The 22,557-nt window shown below is 40.9% G+C and overlaps 3 protein-coding genes across 3 annotated transcripts; all 3 read left to right on the forward strand.

The window, feature by feature from the left end:
* The first annotated feature begins 22 nt into the window (after positions 1-22).
* On the forward strand, positions 23-2,860 carry LOC110056221 (ectonucleotide pyrophosphatase/phosphodiesterase family member 5-like). The gene has a single exon (XM_020762678.2). It carries the CDS (start codon positions 610-612, stop codon positions 2,086-2,088), a length of 1,479 nt encoding a protein of 492 aa, XP_020618337.2. The 5' UTR covers positions 23-609; the 3' UTR covers positions 2,089-2,860.
* A 6,707-nt stretch (positions 2,861-9,567) lies between these two features.
* LOC110056026 (uncharacterized) lies at positions 9,568-12,205 on the forward strand. Its single transcript, XM_020762462.2, has 2 exons — positions 9,568-10,270; positions 10,834-12,205. The coding sequence occupies exons 1-2, from the start codon at positions 9,583-9,585 to the stop codon at positions 11,862-11,864; spliced, it is 1,719 nt and encodes a 572-aa protein (XP_020618121.1). The 5' UTR covers positions 9,568-9,582; the 3' UTR covers positions 11,865-12,205.
* Positions 12,206-14,666: 2,461 nt separating this feature from the next.
* LOC110056058 (protein dispatched homolog 1-like) lies at positions 14,667-22,391 on the forward strand. The gene is made up of 6 exons (XM_020762496.2): positions 14,667-14,791; positions 15,129-15,156; positions 17,276-17,488; positions 18,023-18,158; positions 18,402-21,012; positions 21,238-22,391. Exons 3-6 carry the CDS (start codon positions 17,340-17,342, stop codon positions 21,576-21,578), a joined length of 3,237 nt encoding a protein of 1,078 aa, XP_020618155.2. The 5' UTR covers positions 14,667-14,791; positions 15,129-15,156; positions 17,276-17,339; the 3' UTR covers positions 21,579-22,391.
* Positions 22,392-22,557: the final 166 nt, after the last annotated feature.

Genomic DNA, 22,557 nt, shown 5'->3' on the forward strand with positions numbered 1-22,557 from the left:
CGCGGACGTCACTATTTCGGGTAGAAATAAAGGAAATGGAAGGAAATTTTTTATTTTCCCTGATCACCAATCTATTCAAAATGTCGTTATTATTTTAATAACGGCCTAGGGTAAGAGAACTCTCCTTTGCAGCCGTTTTTTTGAGATGTCACACAACGCTCCCTATTTTGGGGAGCGTTGCGTGACATCCCAAATAACGGCTGCAAAAGAGACCAAGGGAAGATTCTAGCCTGCGAATAGGCTCGCGGTGACCGACCGCTTCGCTCTACGAATTCTTCTGTTTCGCGCTTGCCGAATTTTTTTTTTCGTCGAGGAGTTATGACTTATAGGTAACCTGACAGACTTTCGCCCGGGGGGTTACCCGCAAAGAATTAAGCGTCGCATTTAGAAGCATATTTATGCACATGTTTACCATAATAATACGATTCACTAATGTCCTGACCCTCAACAGGCCAGCCACGCAATGACGCTGCAGCCTTCATTCAGAGACTTTCGCCTGGGGGTAACCCGCAAAGAATTAAGCGTCGCATTTAGAAGCATATTTATTCACATGTTTACCATAATAATATGATTCACTAATGCCCTGACCTTCACCAGGCCAGCCACACGATGACGCTGCAGCCTTCATTCAATCGTTTCAAAATGTTTTTGTTCTGTAAAATGATTTTGCTCTTCGCTTTCCTCGTACAAGCCAGCCTTGCTGACAACGATGAAAAGCAAGAAGCTGAAACTGTAATTCTGGTCTCAATGGATGGCTTAAGATGGCAGTACATTGACGAAGGATATGCAAGCACACCAAATCTCGACCACATTGCTCGTCAGGGCGTCGTTGCAAAGTACATCAAGACCGTTGTGCCAAGTAAAACCTGGCCAAATCATCAAACCTTCCTGACAGGCCTGTATCCTGAAAGCCACGGACTGGTCGCCAACACGTTCTGGGATCCAGTTTATCAAGAGAAGTTTGTTCTCGATTACGACTGCGCTAATTACGATCCTAAATTCTACAACGCTTCCGAACCGATTTGGCTGACTCTGCAGAGGAGTGGCGGGCGAAGCGCGGTGTATTTCTGGCCGGGATTCGGGGGATACCCGCAGAAGCCCACATTCTACGAAAAGCCAGCAATCTGTCCCGTCAACTGCAGTGAGGTGGATTCAAAAGAATTGCCAAAAATGAGGAATACGACTCGCGATGGTTGGCCACCATACATACACTGCATGGTAAATCACAGCGAACCATCGCAGCAACGCATTGATAAGATAATAAACTGGCTCCAGTCTGACAGCCCTCCGGGGTTTGTTGCATTGTACATCGAACAACCCGATAGCACTGGTCACGGATTCGGAATAACCACGCAGCGATACAAAGACGCCGTGGAAGCAGTGGACCGTGATACTGTGGGATACTTGATAGACAGTCTCAAGGACGCTAACCTCTTCGACAAAGTTAATGTTATCTTCGTCAGCGACCACAGCATGACAGATACTTCATCTACCCGGCAAATTTTCCTTGAAGATTATATCAACCTTGATGATATTCAGCTTGTCGAAGGAGGAGCCGTTGGCCACATTTGGACCGCTGATGACAAGATAAACGAAATTTACCAAAACCTCACACGCACCAAGAACTCGCACATGACGGTGTACAAAAAAGAAAACATTCCCGAAGAATACCACTGGAAGCACAACCGGAGAATCCCGCCAATTTTCGTCGACCCTGATGTGGGGTGGGTCATACGAACGTCAAGAGCAACCGTTCGTCAAGGAAATTGGACCGTTGGGGATCACGGATGGCCTGCAGAAAAGTCCAAGAGCTACTCGGTGTTCTTCGCCCATGGGCCTGCTTTTCAGAAAGGCCTCAAGGTGTCCCCATTCAACACCGTGGATCTTTACCCGTTGATGTGTAAGCTTTTAGGAATAAAGCCAAAACCGAACAACGGTTCCCTGGAAAATGTCAAGATGATGCTGAAAGAATATGCGCAACCTGCTAGCAAGCCAACCATTAAAGGAAAAGTATCCATGTTGGAATCACATGTTCCAACCATCCTCATCGTGTTGAGTATAGCATTTTGTATCCACATGGCTGGCTAAGCTTAACTCACACAGGCGTGTCTAGGCAACTGATCACGAAGTGTTTCAGTCGTTTGAATCAGTCACAATTGGCCAGATTCTTAGCTCGTCCCAGATTTTCTCGTTCCTCTTAGCCGGCGTGGCCTTGGGGCGAGGAAAAGTTGGCTCCGAAGGCATATGATTTGAAGGGCTAGGTTTTATGGGGTATAAGATTTTCTCTAAAACAACGCTGGTTTCTTTTCCGAATATGTTCTCTCATTAATCTCTAACAAAACCGTAAGTACGAATACAGCACTAACAGACCTAACATAATTTAGCAAAGCAGGGGAAATTTAAACAGAGGTAAACCACTGATCGCGAGTTGCATTTACCTGTTTGGTTTGTTTGAAAATCCCCCAAAGGTTTGTAAATGCTGTACTTGAAGTTAGCGATCAACCAGTGATATTTTTAGGAAAGAAACCAGAGTCTCTCAGATCAACTCATGCATGTGTCATCAGAGCCACTTTTTCCTCGTGCTCAGGCTCCACCGCGGCTTAGAGGGGCGGGTGGCTCTGGGGACGAGAATCTAAACACCGGAAGGAGAAAACGCCCACAAAAGCCTGAACTATAACTATAACATCCAGTTTTTCATTAACGTCTAACTATTTATTCTACGCTTAGGATTTGGACAGCACCAATAGAACAGTTGTTTGTTGAAGACAGTGTAATTGAGATTTTTCATAGAAATCGTCGAAAGCTGTGCCGGTTAAACCGTAGATTGTTCTGTAAAATAAAAACAAACTTGCAGTCGTCATTCCGTGGTATCTTTATTCAATAAATTCTGCTGCATCCAAACGATTTTTTTCGTTACTAAAAAACTCATGTCATAATATTCAAGCCGGAGAGCAATGGAGAATTTCAATGAGACGTTGTGAAGGGAAAATATTATATTTTCACGAAAGCATAATGGAGCACAATAGTGCACGCCTTTAGAATGTAATAATGAGACTCATTGAATATCGAAAAACACTGATTAGCATAATAGTGAAAAATTTAGCTCAATGTGTAAAACCCTACTCTTGATTGAGAACAACGCACCAGTGATCTGATTAGGCTCATTTATTCATTTATTCGTAAGGTTACCGTGTACCTTTGGGTGTGTCTTCAGTTCAACAAAAATAGCGCCTGGTGATTGCATCACAGAGCTTTTCGAAAATTTTGTTAAAATTTCCGGGAAATGAATTATTGAATTTCAACAACAACAACATATATTACTTATGCTGCACTTTTTCTATAAAAATAGTCAAAAGCGCATTACAAAAGCGCATTACAAATTATAAAGCGCATTACAAATTTCCGCGAAGTTTGAACTGGCCAAGGTATAAGTCATCTTTTGTTTTTTTATTCCAACTCAACAAGATTTTTACATTATATTCACCACGTGGTGAACAAAAGTCATTGTTATTTTTACTTACGACTGATTTGCATTTATATCAAATTTGTTTATCGAGAGAGCGGGTCTTTACAAAAAAATTCGTTATAATTGCGAACAGAGTTATAGCTACTCTTATAAGGTTATTAGATTAAACTCTTTACTGAGAAGTCTTTTTATTTCAGGTTTTCTTGTCCGTCCAAGTATAAAACAGATAGCCCCTGGCTGACTGCCGAATTAACGAGGGTTAAAGTTAGGATTTGGAGTTTATCCTCATACCGCCAAAGGACCATTTTCTTTTCTTCGTTCGGTGAATCCGTTTTGACATAAAATAATTTTTTTCGGTCACGGTGGTTTCTTTTACTTTTAATTTGAAGTGCAAGAAAATAATGCTTAAACATAAGACCTCCCCTTCAGCGAGACCTTGTTTCAAACAATTCTGTTTTGATGCGTTCTCTTTTAGAATTCAGAGTCTTAACGCGGAAAATTTAGTTAAGAACAGCAGTAATTATATGCATGGTTTTGAACTTGCTGAGGTTAATCTGGACCGTATATGAATAGTAATGTCTGCAGTTTACCAAAATGGAGCAAACACTCATTGACCTCATTTAGAAGGTAATGCCGAAAATGATTTTTTGACGGCATTTGCTTAATTTAAAATGGACTTGTAGCTGTAATAGCCGTCATAACGTTCAGAGCGAGGCGGATGAGTTAAGCGTAAATGAAAGGGTTCATTGCCAGTACTGGATCGAATTTTCTGCGTACGTGCAAAAATTATGTCTAGGTTAAATATCTTGTGATTTGTTACTAAAGGCTGTATTTTTTTTTAAGACCAAAACATCCCAGACAACAATCAGAAACCCAGTGAATCCATATTGAACAACTTTCTGAGCCATTTTCTTTTACTATTAATTTGAAGTTCAAGAGAATAGTGTAAATGAAAATTGATGTCTTCAGGTATAGGCGCTACCCCTGGTGATTTTTTTCATATTCCGTCTTCCTGTTCTCGTCTCTAAGAGTTTTTAACGTTTCTAAAAAAAATTAGACACTATTAATTACCATATACATTGTTATCACACCATCGAATATGTGCACGGAAAAAAAAATCCTCATATAAGTGGATCCCAGTGGGGCCATCCAGCTACACTCATATTTGTTTCCTTCTGCTCGCATTCGTTCCTATTTCTAATGTTAGCACCTCGCTTTATTTCAACTTCTTAACTGGAAACTTAGGAAACGAAACTGCTAACTAGACACGCGTTACCACCACAGTGCATTCCAACAAAAGAAATTCTAATCTCTTTGTATTGGCAGACATTCAGCCGATCCTGTTGGCTCCTGTGTAGCAATGTGTGGGTCAGGAGCATAAAATGAGTGTGCGCATATTCCTTTTCACATTATTCTCTTCCATGCAGCTAGAGCACTTCACAGTACGCAGGCAGAGTGGAACGCTGAGACATTTTTTTGAACTGTCGGTAAGTCTTGTTACATTTTTTTTCACCCTTCAGGCAAACATAGAAGTTCTTCGTATAGTGTGATCGTCCGGGTAATTGTAGTTCTGAAAAGAGCTATTGTTGGTGACTGACGTTTCGACAACCTGAGTGGAAGTCATCTTCAGAGTCAAGTGAATAGTGTTTGTCAGTCGATGATGTTATAAGTCTGGTCCGTTGAACGTGATTGGTCAGTATAGCCATGATGGTATTGGCTGAAAGACTCGTGTAAAGTTTGTCATCAGTCATTGGTGGGCTTCGATCCGTCTATTGTTAGTCAAATAGGTCGGTTTTTGGTCCGTGTATTGTTAAGTCGGTCTGTTAGGAATCCGTTTGTCGGTTTCGTTTCCGTCATGGATAAGTCGTTTGTAAGGCGCCGGTAGTTGTTGACATCTGTTAAGAGGCGTTTGTTCTATAGGTTAGTGTACCAGCTTTCCAGAGTCAGTCGTTGAAAATAGTTTGTACTGTAGGTTAAGCACTGAGCAGAGTCCCAGTCAATGTTGTGGTTTGTCAGTTGATGATGTACAGCAATGTGATTGTTGGCATCAGAAGTTCTTTCGACTGGAAAGAGCTAGGTGTAGAAGTAAACAACCGTCTTATGTCAGTTTCGTTCTTGCCGCTGCCACGTCTGTATTTAGCCTCCAAGTCTCAGGAAACCTGAAAATCTTGCCATAAAATACAGTCGGCCGCTACAGCGTAGCCGTTCTCTGATAAGCCAGTTAGGAACAAAAAAGAAGGGACGTCCAGTTTCTGCGATGGATGAATTGCACAGCTGATTCCATTGGTCCAAATGTTCGTCTAGCGGTTAATAATAATAATAATAATAATAATAATAATAATAATAATAATAACTTTATTTATCCTGGTAAAGACCGGTCAGTCGATCAAGATATAGATTGACTGGTATTAATCGGTGACCAGTATAAAAAGCATAAAAAAAAAGTCAATAAAGAATTACAGGAATAGCATTTACAATTACAAATCTAAAAAGTATAAATTATATACAAAAATTTAAATTTAAATTGTACAAGTGTGATTTGCACTATCCATGTTTATTAGGTTCCAGTTATAACCACCGTCAAGTTAACTCTGCAAGAAATAAGAGCTGCCACACGTTCGAGTAACTCTGAAAATCAGAACTAGAATTCAATAATGCCACTCTAGTTTTCCATAACTGTTACAAATCCAGTAATTTTCCATCCCCTTCGAACGTAAATTATTCGTTTAGAAATCAAACATTGTGGCTTGAAACCTACTATTGTAAATCATTGGCGGCAATTTAATTTTCACTAAGCCACGAAATCTTGAAGAAAAAATGAGAGAATGGTGCTAAATAAAAGGTCTGAAAAAAAAGCGCGGGGATAATCTATATATATTTAAGGCTGGTTTCCATATGATCGCAGACGACCGCAGACGATTGCGGATCGCAGACGATCGCAAAGAGAGTTGTTTACACTAATTGCAGACGATCGCAAACGATCGCAGAGCCGACTGTTACATATATTTCAGTCAGCGGAAGTGTCGAAATTACACGCGCGTTGTACTGACGGGAAAATCGCAACAAACAACATGGCGGACGTCGAGGAGGAAATTTTGCTGCAAGCAAAACCCCTGTGTGCAATATGTGGATTGAGTTATTCCAGATTTTGAAATTCTCTTAGTACTGCATCTCGCCCCAATCCAGAAGGTAGCGTTTTCAATCGCTTCAGATAACGACCATACGCAGTTCTTATGTGGCGGAATTTGATCTCCGCCTCCGCCGCCGATAAATTAAATCTCTCCCCGATTTTTTCCCAGCAGTTAGCCTTTTTGTTTTTGTCTTTGAAATCTTTACTGTTACGGTGGTAAACGCACTCATATCGCGCAACTTCCTCCGTAAATTCCTCGTTACTAACGTTACCTTGTTCAACGCCAGCCATGTTTACAACAAATAAGCGGTTGCTACAAACGAATATTCGGGCTTTGTTAAGAAGCGTTGAATCATGGGTCGGAATTCAAAATATTATGGGACACGTTTCGATCGCAGATCGCAGGGCTTTGGTTTCCATATGATGCACGGTCGCAATTGATCACAGACGATCGTCTGCGATCACGATCGCAGGATCGCAGACGATCACAGAAGTGTGTTTCCATATATGATCGCAGACGATCGCAAAACTTTTTAAGATCTGCGATCAGCGATCCGCGATCGTCCGCGATCATATGGAAACCAGCCTTTAGATTACGAATTTAAAGTCAGATTTCGTAACCACAAATCAGCCATGAGAATACAAAGAAGAACACTCGTGAGGTTGCGATATATAAACTTTAACAAGGAAACTCCTGTCTTGTCGGATTTTGATTTCGTCATCATTAAGCAAATTTGCAGTTTCAGTGATCACAATAACCTCGACGATCGCTTGCTAACAAGAGAAGCTTTGCACTTTGCACAACTTTGCACCCTTCGACCTCACGGTTTGAATAAAAGATCAGAGTTTAACTCTAGAAATAGAATTAGGTATGGACACAATCATATTAACACTTCAACACTTCTCCTTTCTGAGTCGTCAAAAAAAGTTTTTATTTTTGTATTCTTAATTAACATAATTCATCTCATTAACCGTTCAAAGGCTCAATCAAGGATTTTGTTATAGGGCTGAGAGTATAATACACAGTACTGGAGTTCAGGGGCCGATAATTAGGATTTTGTTATTAACCATTCAAAGGCCTTTCTTTTCGGAACCTGGTACGAAGAATGGTATTTTGAGCTAGAAAACGCCTTTCCGCCTTTGTTCAAGGGCTTTGGCTTGAGATTTCGTTACGACATTACTTTTTCTTTCCATCATCGTTTGTAATTACACAATACCCTAGTGGTCTGGTGCCTATCTTTTTACACCGTTAATTTCATTGTTTCCAATTGTTATTTTGAATGCATTGTGATTTTTAGCCTATTTCATAGAGATAATTTTTATTCCAAGTACTGTCGAACCTCCGGTGGCGACCACCTCTCCTCAGCGACCAGTTTTCCAAAATACCAAAAGTTTGTAAGTGAAATCACTATACTATATTTTGAACCTCTTGTAAGCGAAAACTTCTCGTATGCGACCGCGACCACTTTTTGAGCTAAAAGTTTGAAATTTTCTTTTGTTTTTAAACTCCCGTAATCAACCACTTGACAGACAATATCTGGTTTTCACATGACGTCACTAAAATTCAAATTACAAAACTATTGATCTTCCTGAGATTTTACTTGAATGATGTACAAGAGTAACTGAGAACTAATATTCATACAAATTTTCGCCCCGAATGGGTTCTTGGTTTTCTGATACAATACGCTTGAATTTCTAAGCTTTTGCGTGACGCGGCAATTACATGACGGCCTAGAGAGCTGTCATGATGGTTAAAAAAAGTGACCTATTTCGGGGAATTTGGTCATCTGAACAGTTCAGGTCTTAAAGAAAGTATTATTTTAATATTTTGGAGTTCCTCGAGGGATAAATTCATGATTTTGTTGCAAAAGTCAGTGACAGATGTTTCTGTTGGTTTTCGGACGCCATCTTGGTGCTCATACGGCTGGGCACCAACTGGCGTCTCCATACAAATCTCTATAAATTTGGGTTAAAAATTCTCCGCATATCTTGCATAAGAAAAATTGCTGTGACCAGAATCTTGGCGAGAGTCTTTGCATATTTACGTTCTTTTATTTCCCAGAATCTGTGAAATAAATTATCTATTGAACGGTTTTGATTTTTATTTTGATCTATTTTGAATGCCTTGACCCTGAAAACCAGCAATAGAGCGAAATCTGCATTCATGTCCTGGGTTGTGCAAGAGACGGAAATTTCTCAATGCGAAGTACGGGATGTTTTTTCGAAATTGACTTCAATTTTTACATGAATAAGACATTTAAAACATGGAGTAAGTCTCTGCAGTTGCATATGCCAATGAGGTCAAATTTTGACCCAATATGGTCTACGTCCTCGAGAGTGACCACCTCCCGTGAACGACCGCCAAGGCTTGGCATTTTAGGTGTTCGCCTACGTGACACTTGTTACTGAAGAAGCCCGAACGGGCGAAACGTCTAATAAAGTGTTTGACCTGTGAAGAAGTTCGCTGTCTGCTCCCTCTGAGCACAGACTAGCTATAAATGTATGATATATGCAGAGAGAGGTGGAAATAAAATTGAATAAAACTTTCGACTGCCACTCTGCTGTCTTCGACGGATAAAATTTTTGCGACAAAATGTAAAGTTAAAAATTTGAGTATAGAGAGTAATTCGCATAAAATAAAAATACCCGTAGAAAGAATGTTCGGAAGAATGCTTAAAGTGCTAAAATTAATTTTTGTTTAAAAGAATGTTTTAGAGAGGTTGGAGTTTCAACAATTCCGTTTTACACTTTCGTCTCCAAGTTTCTAATAGTCATCAGAAAACCGCTGTAATTATCATATATATTGTTTCCAAACTGTGGTTTTCTTTATTAATTGTCTACCCGGAGAGGATAAAGGGTGCGAGTCTTATTGTTAGAAGGTAACTTACCAAAGTATACATACAGACTATCACTTGGAAGCCAGTATTTCGGTTGATCTCTTAGCATGTTTTGCGTTAATATTTTTCAGCTTTCAACTTGTTAAAATATGCCATTTGAAGACGTAATAAAAGAGGTCGGTGAGAGCATTGCCCAGGAGAAAAGCAAGCGAGCTAGACTGAAAGACCTGGACTTGATTGTACTGGACAACTCAATCCGTGAGAGCACCGTGGGTCAGCTGAGAGGGCACACGCTAGAAAACAAGTGGAAGATTTACAATGAGGTGCAAAAGTGTGGATTCAAGTTCATCATCGTAGCAGCCTTCTCGCACATGACACGCGTGGACGACACCTTCCTTCGTCAGCTCGTGGCTAGAGGGGAAGACGTCAGCAACTTGTTTGCCTTCACTGAAGTTATCGAAGCAGTGAATGACGGTATCCCTGACACTAAGACTACTCCAGTAGGCCTGAGTAAGATGAAATCGCTTGGATTGATCAATCCCATCATCGAGATAGATCTCGCCATCGACTCCATTAACTGGGAGGTCTTCACTGTACAGGACATGTGCAAGCTGCTGTCGGAAAGGATTAAATGGAGTCGAAGGATGCTGTCCCCTGATGCCAAGATCATGGTTAATCTACGAGACTTCCCTGACTCTATGATGTATCAGATGGAAAGATTGTTCACTGTTGTGGACTTCTTGGGATCGTTGCCTGCTACTGAGCGTCCTTTTGGGATTCTGTTCGAGGAACCAACTGGCAAGTTCTTACCAGAGGAAGTAGGAGCTTGGACTGCAGGTAAGATACCTTACTTTACTCTTGCCTATGTAACCCATTCGAAAAATAAAAAATACGTCTGTTAATGCTTTAAACGAAGTATCCTTTTGTTTTTATGTTCTCGAAGCTCAAGGCTAGTCGCACGGAGTTGAAGCTGTATCACTTATTTTGGACCTTATTCCAAACATAGCTGATAGAGGGGACTGGTTATGGAGCTCGGCAAACATCAAAGGAGCAGACAAAGATTTCAAGATTTATGTTGAAGGTCCACGGCCGTGCACAATCTTTTGTTTTGCGCCCATACACTATGCATGATTTACTTAACCAAAACGTTTCTATTGGTTAGTTCCTCAGTACGGAGTAAACAGCTATTGTGTTTTGTGCGCGGTCAAGGCCAAAAAGGCGAACAAAAGCATACAGTACAACAAAGAACTTTTTCGGGTTTCATAACCGCTCCCCTCTATTAACTATGGTCCAAACGACCCAAACAATAGGAGAAAACCTAAAGAGATAATTTCTTCTCACTGTTTGAGTCATAATTAGGGATAAAAGAGCATTGTAAGAATACATATTACACTATTTAGGTGTGCGTAAGATCATGGACGCCCGTGGATGGTCTGGACATCTTCTGGCTCATGTCCACAAGAAGTGGGCCCTCGGAGAAATGACACAACTTGAATGTCTTGTCAACGGAGCCAACGGCATCTGGGCGAGTGTCTGCGAAGAAGGAGCAGCTCTTGGTCACGCGTGTTCTACAGTGACGCTGATGAATCTTGTGCGAATGGGCAACACTAAAGTCCAGAATAGTTACAGGTGTACACAGTTGAGGGAAGCCGCATCTAACGTGACTAAGATCACCACCGGAATGCCTCCTCATCCTAAACAAGTTATCTACGGCGAAAGGGCGCTGGACTTGGCATTCGACTTTGGAAGCATTGCTGGTGGTACAGTTGGAGAGACCGACTTCAATCTGGCCGAGTTCTTTGGCGAGGAGGCTCCAGTTAGGATCAGCACTCTGTCTTCCGACCGCATGATCCACGAGAGGCTAGTGGATCTGTTTGGCGCAGATCCGCAGTTTACGATGGAAATGGCGCATACCATGAAAGAGAAAATGCTGGAAGATCTGACCGGCAACAGGAAGGAAGAATACATGAGTGCAGTGGGCATCGCTCTCTTGTTTGATCGAGCAGGAGGAAAACTCACCGCCAAGATGGCAGGCGTGATAGAAGAGGCCGAGGTGAAAAGTGCGCACGCCCAACATCTCATTGAAGAGGTCCGCAGAATCTGGGACAAATGGGATATCCAGGAAGATAAGGAAGTTGACGACTATCTCAAGTTCCATTCCTTCTATAATGGTTTCATGGCTCCCTACTTTGGCTGCTTTATTTGTCGGGATACGCTGAAGGCGCTGAAAGCCATCAATATGGATAAAGATGGCTACATCGACTGGAACGAGTTTCTGGTGTACCTGAAGTGGGCGATGCGTCAGTATCCCAGCATCAAAGATGCCGATGAGTTGCTCTCCGTGGCCTTCCGCAAGGGCATCATCCCGGCCATGCAGGATGAACTACTCGGGAAGCTGAGACCGTTCAAGGGGATGAAGACAAGCTGTTAAGTTGTCTTCTAAAGAGATCACAGGCCTCTTAACCGTGGTTTGGACTCTATCTTATTTAGGTTTGGTATCGTGAGATGGGAAAATTGCTGGAGTAAAATGTAGTGCAATAAGATTTGAATTATATGTACTGTTTCATCTGACTAATTCAAAATTGAAATTGAAATTCAGAGTCAGATTATATAACAAACTTTTTGGGAAGGTGTTTGGCACAAAAGTTATCCGTCAGTTATTCTTTTCGCTGTATGAAGCGGGTTTTATCTATAAGGCATATAAAGTACATAACAATGTATACTTTGTTTTATTGCCAAAAATAAATAAAACAAAGGGCATGTATTAATAAACGTGTTTAACTCATGTTTATACCTACCAAAGAATTTTACTACTGTTCAAATGGAGCAGAAGAAGCGGACATTACCGGAGTAGAGCATCATGGACTCCGTTAGATAACTTAATAACCAGTTAAACCAAGGGAAGATGTTAAACAATGAACCTATGTGAACGTTTTACTGTATAAGGCGAGGGAGCCGGGTACAAGTGCCTTTCAATGGTGTCAAGCAAGGGGTGTAGTGGCCTTAGGGAAAGAGCTCGAGTGCGAGTTCGAGCCAAGTCTGGGATTGATGGTAACTGCCTTGCTAAAACCATTTTCCTCAGTCTAATAAGGCAAACAAATCGGAGCTCCATACCTGAATTATGATTTTCGCTAATTCTTTTATATGAAAACTCACTTGACTTGAATTTCGCATATTTTTATTTCCACGCCATTAGGACCCATTACCACATCATTTTTGAGTCTTTTAAATTTTTTATTTTTTCACTGGAATTTATGTTAATATCACCCAACGTACTTTGCTGGCCCCTTGAGTGTTAAGATGCAACTATGTAAACACGGAAAATGTCCTACATTGTTTTAATAAAATATTGCCACTCCGTGTTTACAAACTCTCGTCTAAACACACCTATCGACCAACGAGAATGTGCATAGTATCTCAATAACGAAGTACGCGAAGTCTAAAACTAGAATGCAAATTATTGAAACCCCGCGAGAGTCGGACAACATTAGCGTGTCCTGAGAGAAATAGGAGTAACACTTGCTTACGTGCTTGTAAAAGCGTCAAATTTTCCACCATTCCATTTTGTTTGTCTGAGTTTGTCTGAGTTATGTCGTCACTCGCGCGCTTCGCTATCATTTTACGATGAGAACTACTCATTAACCGAGAGTGGGTTCTTTAGGAAAAGACAGCAAACCGAGACCTCGCAATATTAACCGAGTGATGACGAGGTCAATGCGGCATTACCGAGCTTTGAGATTTTCACGTGAAGAATGAACTTTCGAGGTTAACAAGTAGTCTATTATATGGCTCATCAAAAGCTGTTTGGCTGTCCCGTCGGGCACCAACTGGATCATAGTTTAACATTGTGAGTTTTCTGTTCTTCTGATAATATAATTCACTCTCAGAGTTTTTCTATTATTCATCGTTTTCAGCCGCAACAATTTTCAGAACAACAATTTCAATTACCCTTTGCCTTGTTTTTTCCAGCCGGTAATCCGCCAGTGGGTATTACGTGAGAATAATGCGCTAGAATTAACCAATTCGAGCGCCGCCACAAACAGAAGCCATATAATAATGCATGTTATTCCATGGCTAAAACAGCTGACAAAACCAATCCGTGGGAATAGGCGTCATTTCGGGTCCAATCATTTTCAGAACTTTGCGAATAGAAAGCGGAAATTGGCATATTTCAAAAATCTTTCAAAAGCTGAATTGTTGTAGCTGAATTGTTGTGACATCAGCTTCTTCTGCCCATCCCTTTGGGTTCAGTCGAGTTTGAACTAGTACTGAACAATTCGGTCTTATCAACCACGAGTCATAAGCACTCCAAAGATTCCGCCCGATCTGTGGAACAAATAATGTTATATCTTATCACTAAAACAGATGACAACCGTCTTAAACATCAAAAATAGTCTCTTCTAGCGCAAACGCCCGGTTTTAAGAGTTAAACGATGAAACCAGGTCAACGGGTCACCGCATATATATCTCTGTATGGCCTTGATCTAATTCCAACGACAATTTTTAAGTGTGGGTAGCTCAGTGCGAGGTTAGCCTATAGCTAGTGATAGATTCTGTGCTCGAACCCAATAGTAGTCTGCTGGCAGCCGGGTTTCTCTCTAACGGTCACTTACACGAGTGTCATCGCGAACGCAAAAGGGCGCGGTATGGCGGTAGCCGAGTAGGGAAGAAGGCGGGACAAGGGCGGAATGGCCGAGTAGGGAAGAAGGTGAAACTGTTTTTCGTCTCGTGCATGCTGTGCCCATGTCTCGTCCCATTCCCCTTTAGGTTTAAGTGTCTCGTCTCATAACCCCTACTGAAATTTCGAGAGAAAAACAGACTGCCAGCAGTCTAACCCTATAGCGTCTATGGCCCGGATTGTGATTATGAGAGACAGCCTGTTACCACCGATAAATGTCAGGGCACTGGGATAACTGTTAGAGCAAATTGACAACAAAAACACTTGAGTTAACCTGCGATTGGCCAAGCTACATTCTACGGGTTTCCAGCAATGCTTCACACTTGTCTTGCAGCATAAACCTGTGATATTAATTGCCCTCCAGCATATCAGCTGAATTACGAGGAGTTTCTTAGTATCGCTGCGTGTTGTTTTCTTTGGCGCTGGATAGCCAGCCTTCATTAGAACATGTTGACAGGTGGCAGATGTGACACTACCGGAAATGATTGCGGGTTGTCATGGCGATGAAGAACCGGAAGTTTATACCGGCAAAACCGCTTTTGTATCAAGTTTTTGTTCGCTCTCTGCTCGGAGCCAGGAGCAGATGAAACGCGCTCCGCTCCGCTCCGAAGCTTTCAAGAATGTTAACTTCTTGATTTCCTAGAATCCTCGATGCTTAACTCAATCGTTAAGTATACAGGGTAAGTGTTTTCTATAAGAGCAAATTGTATTCGAAAATGTTTTGGCCTTTTGTAGCTCGGCAATGCTTAAAAAGACTTACGGAAAGCAGAGAACAACACAATTTAATGCCGGAAGCTTATTTCGTATTGGTTGCAGTAGTCGCTAAGTAATTGGGATATATGCTGCCCCAAAGCATAAACCCAAGGACAAGGAAAATATTGCAGTTTATAATCATATCATTGAATATTTTAGCATAAGGGTGTTATTGTTCTCGTACCCAGGTAATTTATTATAGCGAATTAGACTTTATCCCATTGCGTCTCGCTATCGTTTGAAATGATTGTTTTTTTCTTTCAGAATACCTTTGACGCTTTTAAAAGTAAAGGTAGCTACCACAAACTTTATTGTGTATAAACAGTATTAATTGTTTTTTCACTACAAAATTACGTCGTTTGCAAAAGATACCATCGCTGATAAATTAAACCATGTCTTTTCCATTGCCCGTGTCCGCTCAAACAAGAAACTTTCGAGTGATTCAAACAGCATAGTCGATTTTCAGCGACAGCGCGATCACTTGAAGCTATAAAATTCAGCTGCAAATCAGGAAGGTTAGGATGAATATTCAGTTGGCAATTACAGGTAAATTTGAGGCTGTCAATTAAGCATACCAAATATTTCAATAAACGCCCTCCAGAAATGTTATGCTGACTTAACGATTTGTAACTCAACTTTATGAGGGAGAAACAAAGTGTCTCGCAGATATTTAAAAATGAATGTCTCATTATTGAGGTGAAATTGAGGCACTTTGGTAGTCTAAATCCCAAAAACAACGCCGCGCAAAACCGCACGCTAACGCTTCGCTCAAAATTATACTCATTCGATAATGTCGATGTGAACTTTTTATGGCAGTATATCAACCGTTTATAACGAAATGCGCAAATTTTAATTTAAGTTTCTTTCTTTTGTTGAATACGTTCCAAACCGCGCAGGTTTGGTTTACAATGTATTTTGCATGAGCAAGAAATGATGATTACCACATGGCTCAGCACGCGGTACATGGTAGAATTTCTTATTTAAGCCGACCCCCCCCCCCCCCCCAAAAAAATATAATAACTTCTTGGAAATGTATAGTTTCAGCATTAATGAGTGATTTTAACTTTAATGAGCCAAACTTGGGATTAAGGCTGCTGAACTTTGCAAGTCAAAAATATTACGCGGTAAAGTCAAGGTAACAAAAACAGCTTCCGGCTGAAAGCCTAAGTCAACAGATAAAGAAACACATTTACGATAGGAAATTTGCAGCTTTTCGGAGGAAAAAGAAGACAAATAGTTCAAATGATATAATTTATTTATTGTATGAACAAAATTCCATAACCCTTTTTGAAATCAAAAGTAGTGTATTTTAAGAAAATCATTTAAAAAGACGAACATCGAGAAAGATACTTATGAAAACAATTTAATTCCCTGTTGTTGAAATCGCATCAAGCATATATTAATTTTGAAAACTTTTCCATGTTAACCCGCAACGAAAATAAACAAATTATAGTGGTTCAAGAGATTCGTTGCAACGTTGTCACCTCGACTTGCTTTTAGTTGAATGTTATGACTGTAAATCTCTCTTCATGTGAGCAAAATTCAAATCAGATTTATTCACCTATATATGATATTAAACTGGCGGCGAGCAAGCAATTAATAGTTGAAATAAGGACAAAAACTTATTAAATTTTCATACTGTTTACCAAGCCGGCGTGGCCAAAGTGCAATATGATAATTGACATCCATTTTAGCGACGAAAATTTAAGAATTTTGTACTTTGAGAAATTTGCTTCGTTATTTTCCGTAAACTTCCGTAGTTCGTCTGAAACTTTCACACCTGCCTGCCTACACTGCACTGAAATAGAGCAGCCAAGAACACTGGGTCTTGTAAAACCAACAGTCTGGCCTGTTTTAAGCTCAGTCTTGTTATTATTTTAAACTGTCTTTAAAAACTTAATTTATTATTGGTATGTGAACTGAGTAAAATGTTGACTCGACGGTGAAAACTGAGAGCAAACCAACCAAACTAACTAGATCGACTAAATGTCCACTGTAACCGTTGCAGCCATAAATAAGTCCATGTCTTCTGTTGTTTCATATTCCCATGGCAGCTTGCCCGCCATATTAAATTTGTTTAAAGGCGAAGTCACTCAGTGTTCGCGACAAGAAAACACCTTTATTGTAAAATGGTTTTGTTTTGTGCATAAACTTTGTTTATTGAGGTTTTTGAGACCCCATATTTAAACCTCAAGTGAGATTTTATTTTAACCAACTAGGCTTAAAAAAGCTTTTTAGCTTTGCTTACAAAGGTTTTAATCCCCAGTATTTAAAATTAACCTCGAAAGAGACTTACTCTACTGAACCAGTTAGGCTTTAAGTTTCTCCGATTATTTTAAATTTGGATTGTTTAGTCAAGTTTTCTCAGGTTAAAACACGTCTGGCTGTGTTGTCTTTTCGCCTTTTCGTAGGGCGAAGCTGGAATTCTTGTTTATATGACCAAAACAGCAAATTTTCAAGCTAAGTTGTTCAGGTATGGATGATCAGCAGCTTTGTAACCTGGCGATTACGTTAAAGAGCGAAGGAGCTCAGAGAACTGACGAAGAAGACAACAGAAATAACAACGAAAACAATGAGGGGTTGGAGCAACATAACCAAACTACAAACCAGTGTAACATGCCGAGGTAATAGTTTTTTCTTCGTCTACTTTGCCCAAGGCCGGGTTTCCCTGTGGGCTTACACAGTAAATAAACACGCAGGTAAATAGAGTGCTGCCATTCCGTTTTTGGCTGCACTTGGTTATTGCAGCTTCTAATGAGACCTGCCTTGTTGATTGTAACTTCCGATAGGCTAACATGATATGCATGTTACAACACTGCATGATAAACTGGCGTGCTGCCTCTCCCCAACCCCCCCCCCCCTCCCCCCACCCACCGCGGAAAAAGTCAACTTCTTTGAGGACTCCTGATCACTCCCGAATGCTGAGCCATCCACTCCACATATTGAAGGAGAAAGGTTGTCAAACGTAACTTCACCAACTTGTTAACTGGTAAACTGAATTTAAAGCCTGTTCTTGTTCGGTTCACTGCTCTACTTCAGGAACCTAAGGCTGTTTCGTTTAACAGCCGTGAAACTGTGCCAACACAAGCATTGAAAAAAAGTCAAAAAGTATTGCACAGTAGATAGTATTAAACCCAAGTTTTTATTTTGCTCCTCAGGTACTCAGTAGTTCTAGCAGAGTACCCGTATGCAGTGTTCTTCGTGACCTCATTGGTGATCGTGATTTGTGGTCTCTGCTCCTTTGTTCCTCAGTTTAATGCTCCTGAAATTCCAGATTTTTCCACTCCAGTTATGGTAAGGTTATGCCTTGTTAAATAATTTTTCATTTTTATCTCAAAGAAGCAAAACTTGCATGAAACATTTGATTGAGTAATAGTTTTAGCAATTGTAAAATTAGCATAAGAGATTATATTAATCTTAAAAGCACATACATGAGAATCACAGTGTTTTGATGTGCACATTTGCGCATTCGTCTCTCAGTGAAAAACAGACTGCTCTCTAATTGGGGTGTTTCTTTTTTTTACTTAATTAACTTAGGGGTTTGAACCTCGTGGAACAGTAATCAACAAACGATATCGCACGATGCTTGCGCTCGGGAAGGCTGCAAATCGTGGACTCGTTGCAACCAGTCCGAAACAAGATATTAATATCACCATTGGCAACGTGTCTTCACTTGTTGATCTACTTACCACGAAGACAACAAAAACCCGAAGGGATGAAAAGCTCGGTCAGGTTAAGAGCAAATATCGTCTGGCCATGTGTGACAGTCCAAATGTCTTCATGAAAAATACCATTACGTACAAGATGGTTTTCGCGTCGATAACTTCAGGTGGTGATTTGTTTAATGTTCCTGATCTTCGGGCTGTATGCCGCATGGAAGAACGAGTCGTGCGGGAGACGGATGGATTTCAATCAAATTGCTACAGAAGAAACATCCGTTATGGCACTGTAACAGTTAGCGAATGTTGTCCTAGTTGGTCAGTCGGTAATTACATCGCAGCTCTTTCAGGGAGATCCTCTTGCCAAGATATAACTTCAGTTGATGTCGCACGGATATTAACGTTACTAAGGCAGTGCGCACCGTTTTTTAACAACGCTTCGTTAAAAGAGAATTGTTGGAACTTTAAATATAGCATTGGATATCCCGTTTGCCAAGGATTACCCATAGAGTGTATCAGATACAACGCAGTGCACAATGTGCTTTACTACCTTACAGACAAAGACTTCTTCGCCCCTAAGGGAGACAAGTTGCTATATACAGCGGTATTGAGTCCGGCGATGAGCGATAGACATTTCAGAAGGCAATTGTATGAGAAACATATCAAGAAGGGGCAAGTGTCAGATGGAGGTGTTAAATTAGTAGGAACGGAATTTCATTTTTTAAAATACGATATGTTCAACATCATGTTAATGGCAGACATCATTTACCCTTCTATTGCCATGATGCTTATTCTACTGATTATGTGGTTTTACACCGAGTCGGTTTTGCTTACGTTTCTGTTAGTGCTTTCCGTTGTGAGTGCGTTGATAATTGCCTATTTCTTGTACATGATCGTGCTGGGTTTGAAGTTTTTCCCATTCCTGAACATTACTACTTTGATATTCCTGGTGGGTATAGGAGCTGATGACGCCTTTGTCTTCACTGACGTCTGGCGCCAATCAAAACAAAACAACCCGGGCGCATCGCTGACTCGAATCACCGCTGACACGTTGAAGCACGCATCTTTATCGATGTTCGTTACCAGTTTCACCACAGCGGCTGCCTTTATTGCCAACTTCAGCTCTCAAATAACCACCATTAAATGCTTCGGCATCTATGCAGGTATAGCCATTCTCTGCAAGTTCAGCATGATGGTCACGTGGTTTCCCGCTGTTTGTGTCATAAACGAGAATGTATGTGCTTCACGGTCCTGCACTAAGGAGTCTTCAAGTCAAAAAATGAAAGTGTTCTATGAGAAGTACGTAGCGAAATTAGTTCGCTATTGCTTCAATGAATTTCTACCTCGAGTGGTTATAAAAATGCGGTTTTTCTGGATAGTCCTCTTCTCGCTTCTTACATTAGGCGGTTTAGAAGTTCTTCTCTTCGAGCCAGGATTCCAGCTTCCGACATCTTCTGATTTCCAGATGTTTGAATCCGAGCATCCCCTGGAAGCGTACGAACTTCACTTTAAAGATAAATTCCGTTTCGAGACAAGTCCTTCACAAGGAAGCGCGACTTTCCCAATCGATATTTTTTGGGGGATTAAGGCAATTGACACTGGAGATTACCTTAACCCGTACGACCATGGCACAATTGAATGGGATGAGGATTTTGACATCACGAGCAAGGAATCCCAACAATGGTTTCTGGGTTTCTGCGAAAGGCTTCGCAAGCAAGACTTTTACGCCACAAAAGAAGGTATAAAGAGCTATTGTTTTCTAGAGAAGTATTACAATCAAAGCTGTGAGGATCCGCTGACGCCGCATGTCTCCTATTACCCTTGTTGCAAAGATTCGCCCTTTCCTTTCAACAAAACCGTTTTGGATTCCTGCGCCATTTCAGCAAACGCTCGTGCGCAGATTTTAAAATACAAGAGACAAGACTCGACCATAGGAAGCTTCATTTACGACAAACACGGAAATCTCAAGGGTGTGCACATGCGCGTGAAAAGTAATGTGAGAATTTCGCGCGCGTACGAACCCGCGCACCAGTTCTGGGAGCGCATTGAATCCTGGATGGAGGATGAAACTAAAAATGCGCCAGCGGGCATGCGCAAAGGCTGGTTGATTAGCACCATGGAATTTTACGACTTGCAAAGAAGCCTCTCTACTGGAACACTGGTTTCCATGGGTATTGCCATAGCAATGGCTTTCGCTGTAATGTTGCTGACCACTCTGAACGTTCTTGTCAGCATCTACGCCATATTAACAATCATTGGTATTATTTCTGTTACGATCGGCTCGTTAGTGCTCAGTGGCTGGAAGCTCAACATCTTGGAGTCCATAACTATGTCTGTCGCAGTTGGTGTCTCCATTGACTTCGCGATGCATTTCGGGGTAGCCTACTGTCTTGCTCCAAATAAGGAATGTAGGAAGGCGCGCGTTCAGTTTTCACTGTCCCGGATGGGATCCGCCATCACCATGGCAGCTGTGACAACATTCATTGCTGGTGAGCATTTATTAAAGCTGTATGGACTATACTCCCCCCCCCCCCCCCCCCCCACTGCCTGAAGGTCAGTTCGACACCAGCAAAATCAAAATTTCAGTTATCACCCCTGCCCTCGTATAAAATCCCCGTCATTCACTTCCGACTGTTCTTATCAATCAATGCCGTAGAGTTTTTTTTTTCACTTAAGGAACTTTGTCAGTATTATTGTTTTGTTGTTGTTTTCAGGTGCAATGATGATGCCGTCCAGAGTCCTGTCCTACTTACAGATGGGCCATTTTCTGATGTTGGTCATGACCGTAGGATGGGCCTTTTCGACTTTCTTCTTCCAAGCCCTTTGCTGCACAATAGGACCACAAGGGGATTGGGGACAATTCAGCTGGAGCGACATTCTTTCGTGGTGCTGTAAGAAGACATCGGATAGGACGCCGGGAAGGGAAGAGGCAGTGTTGTTAAGAGACGAGTGCGAAGCAGACGAAAATGCCCTGGAAATGACCAGCAACAATGGTAGAAAATGTGTTGTCACCAATGGTATGCACATCGCCAGCAAACAAGTGACTTCAGTGTGACCTCACTCAATCGGCAAGCTCATTCTTTGCCATATTGTGTCAACCGCTATATAGATGACTTTTTTGCCATTGAGGCTCATCAAGGGCAAAAAGATAAATAGCTTTTATTTGAACATTTTCGGTAAAAAATAGATTCGTCGTGAGATGAGTGACTCCGGGGAGAAAAGCAGTTCTAGTTTACAAGCTGCCAAAGAACAAAACAAAAGATTTGAAGGTAGAAATTACGTGATATGGAAATTTCAAAAATTCCGGGTGTGCCGGGGTATTTTGCTGTCAAAACTGACACACTAAATATAGAAAGCAGCTCAGCGTATAAGCAAACTAAGGATAAAGGAAACAACATCTACGAAGAATTAATTCCAGTGTTTCTAAAATTCGGGGTGGGGTAAGTTTCTATGAAGTCTTAAAGTTCGAGTTAGTGCAAGAAGATATTCTACATGTAGTCTCTTTAGGCTTTTGGTTTGCAGTAATACTTCAAAACGAAGCATTCTCTTGGAATATTGCCAAGAATTTTGCATTGGTTTCCCTTATCAAGTATTTAGCTTCAACAAACTTGATTGTTTTTGCACGAACATTTAATAGGAGCTATTAATTTAATACAAATTAACTATTTAATTGAACGAGAAGTGGTGTGTGTACAACTGATTTAAAAGGGTATAAAACTGTTGACAATGATAACCAGTTGCAAATACCAATTTCATTACAAGTCAAAAACAGTGTTTTGTTCTTAAGCGTACTTTGATTCCTTTCTAGTAGAAATTATCATTAACGGTAATCTGACAAAAGTAATAAAACTGTGTTCTAGTTTTACAATGTATGTGATCCCGATCTTGTTCTTTTAGAAAGCATCAAAGTGTGTAATACTGTATCATATCAAACTTTATACCATGCTATACAAAATACAGCCAATCAGATTACAGGAAAGCCGTTGTATACTCGACGATACTAGTACGAACCTTCTTATCGTTCGCTGCGCGTA

The sequence above is a fragment of the Orbicella faveolata genome, unplaced genomic scaffold, assembly GCF_042242905.1.
Source record: "Orbicella faveolata isolate gen_17 unplaced genomic scaffold, um_ofav_v1 contig_24, whole genome shotgun sequence".
Taxonomy (NCBI): domain Eukaryota; kingdom Metazoa; phylum Cnidaria; class Anthozoa; order Scleractinia; family Merulinidae; genus Orbicella; species Orbicella faveolata.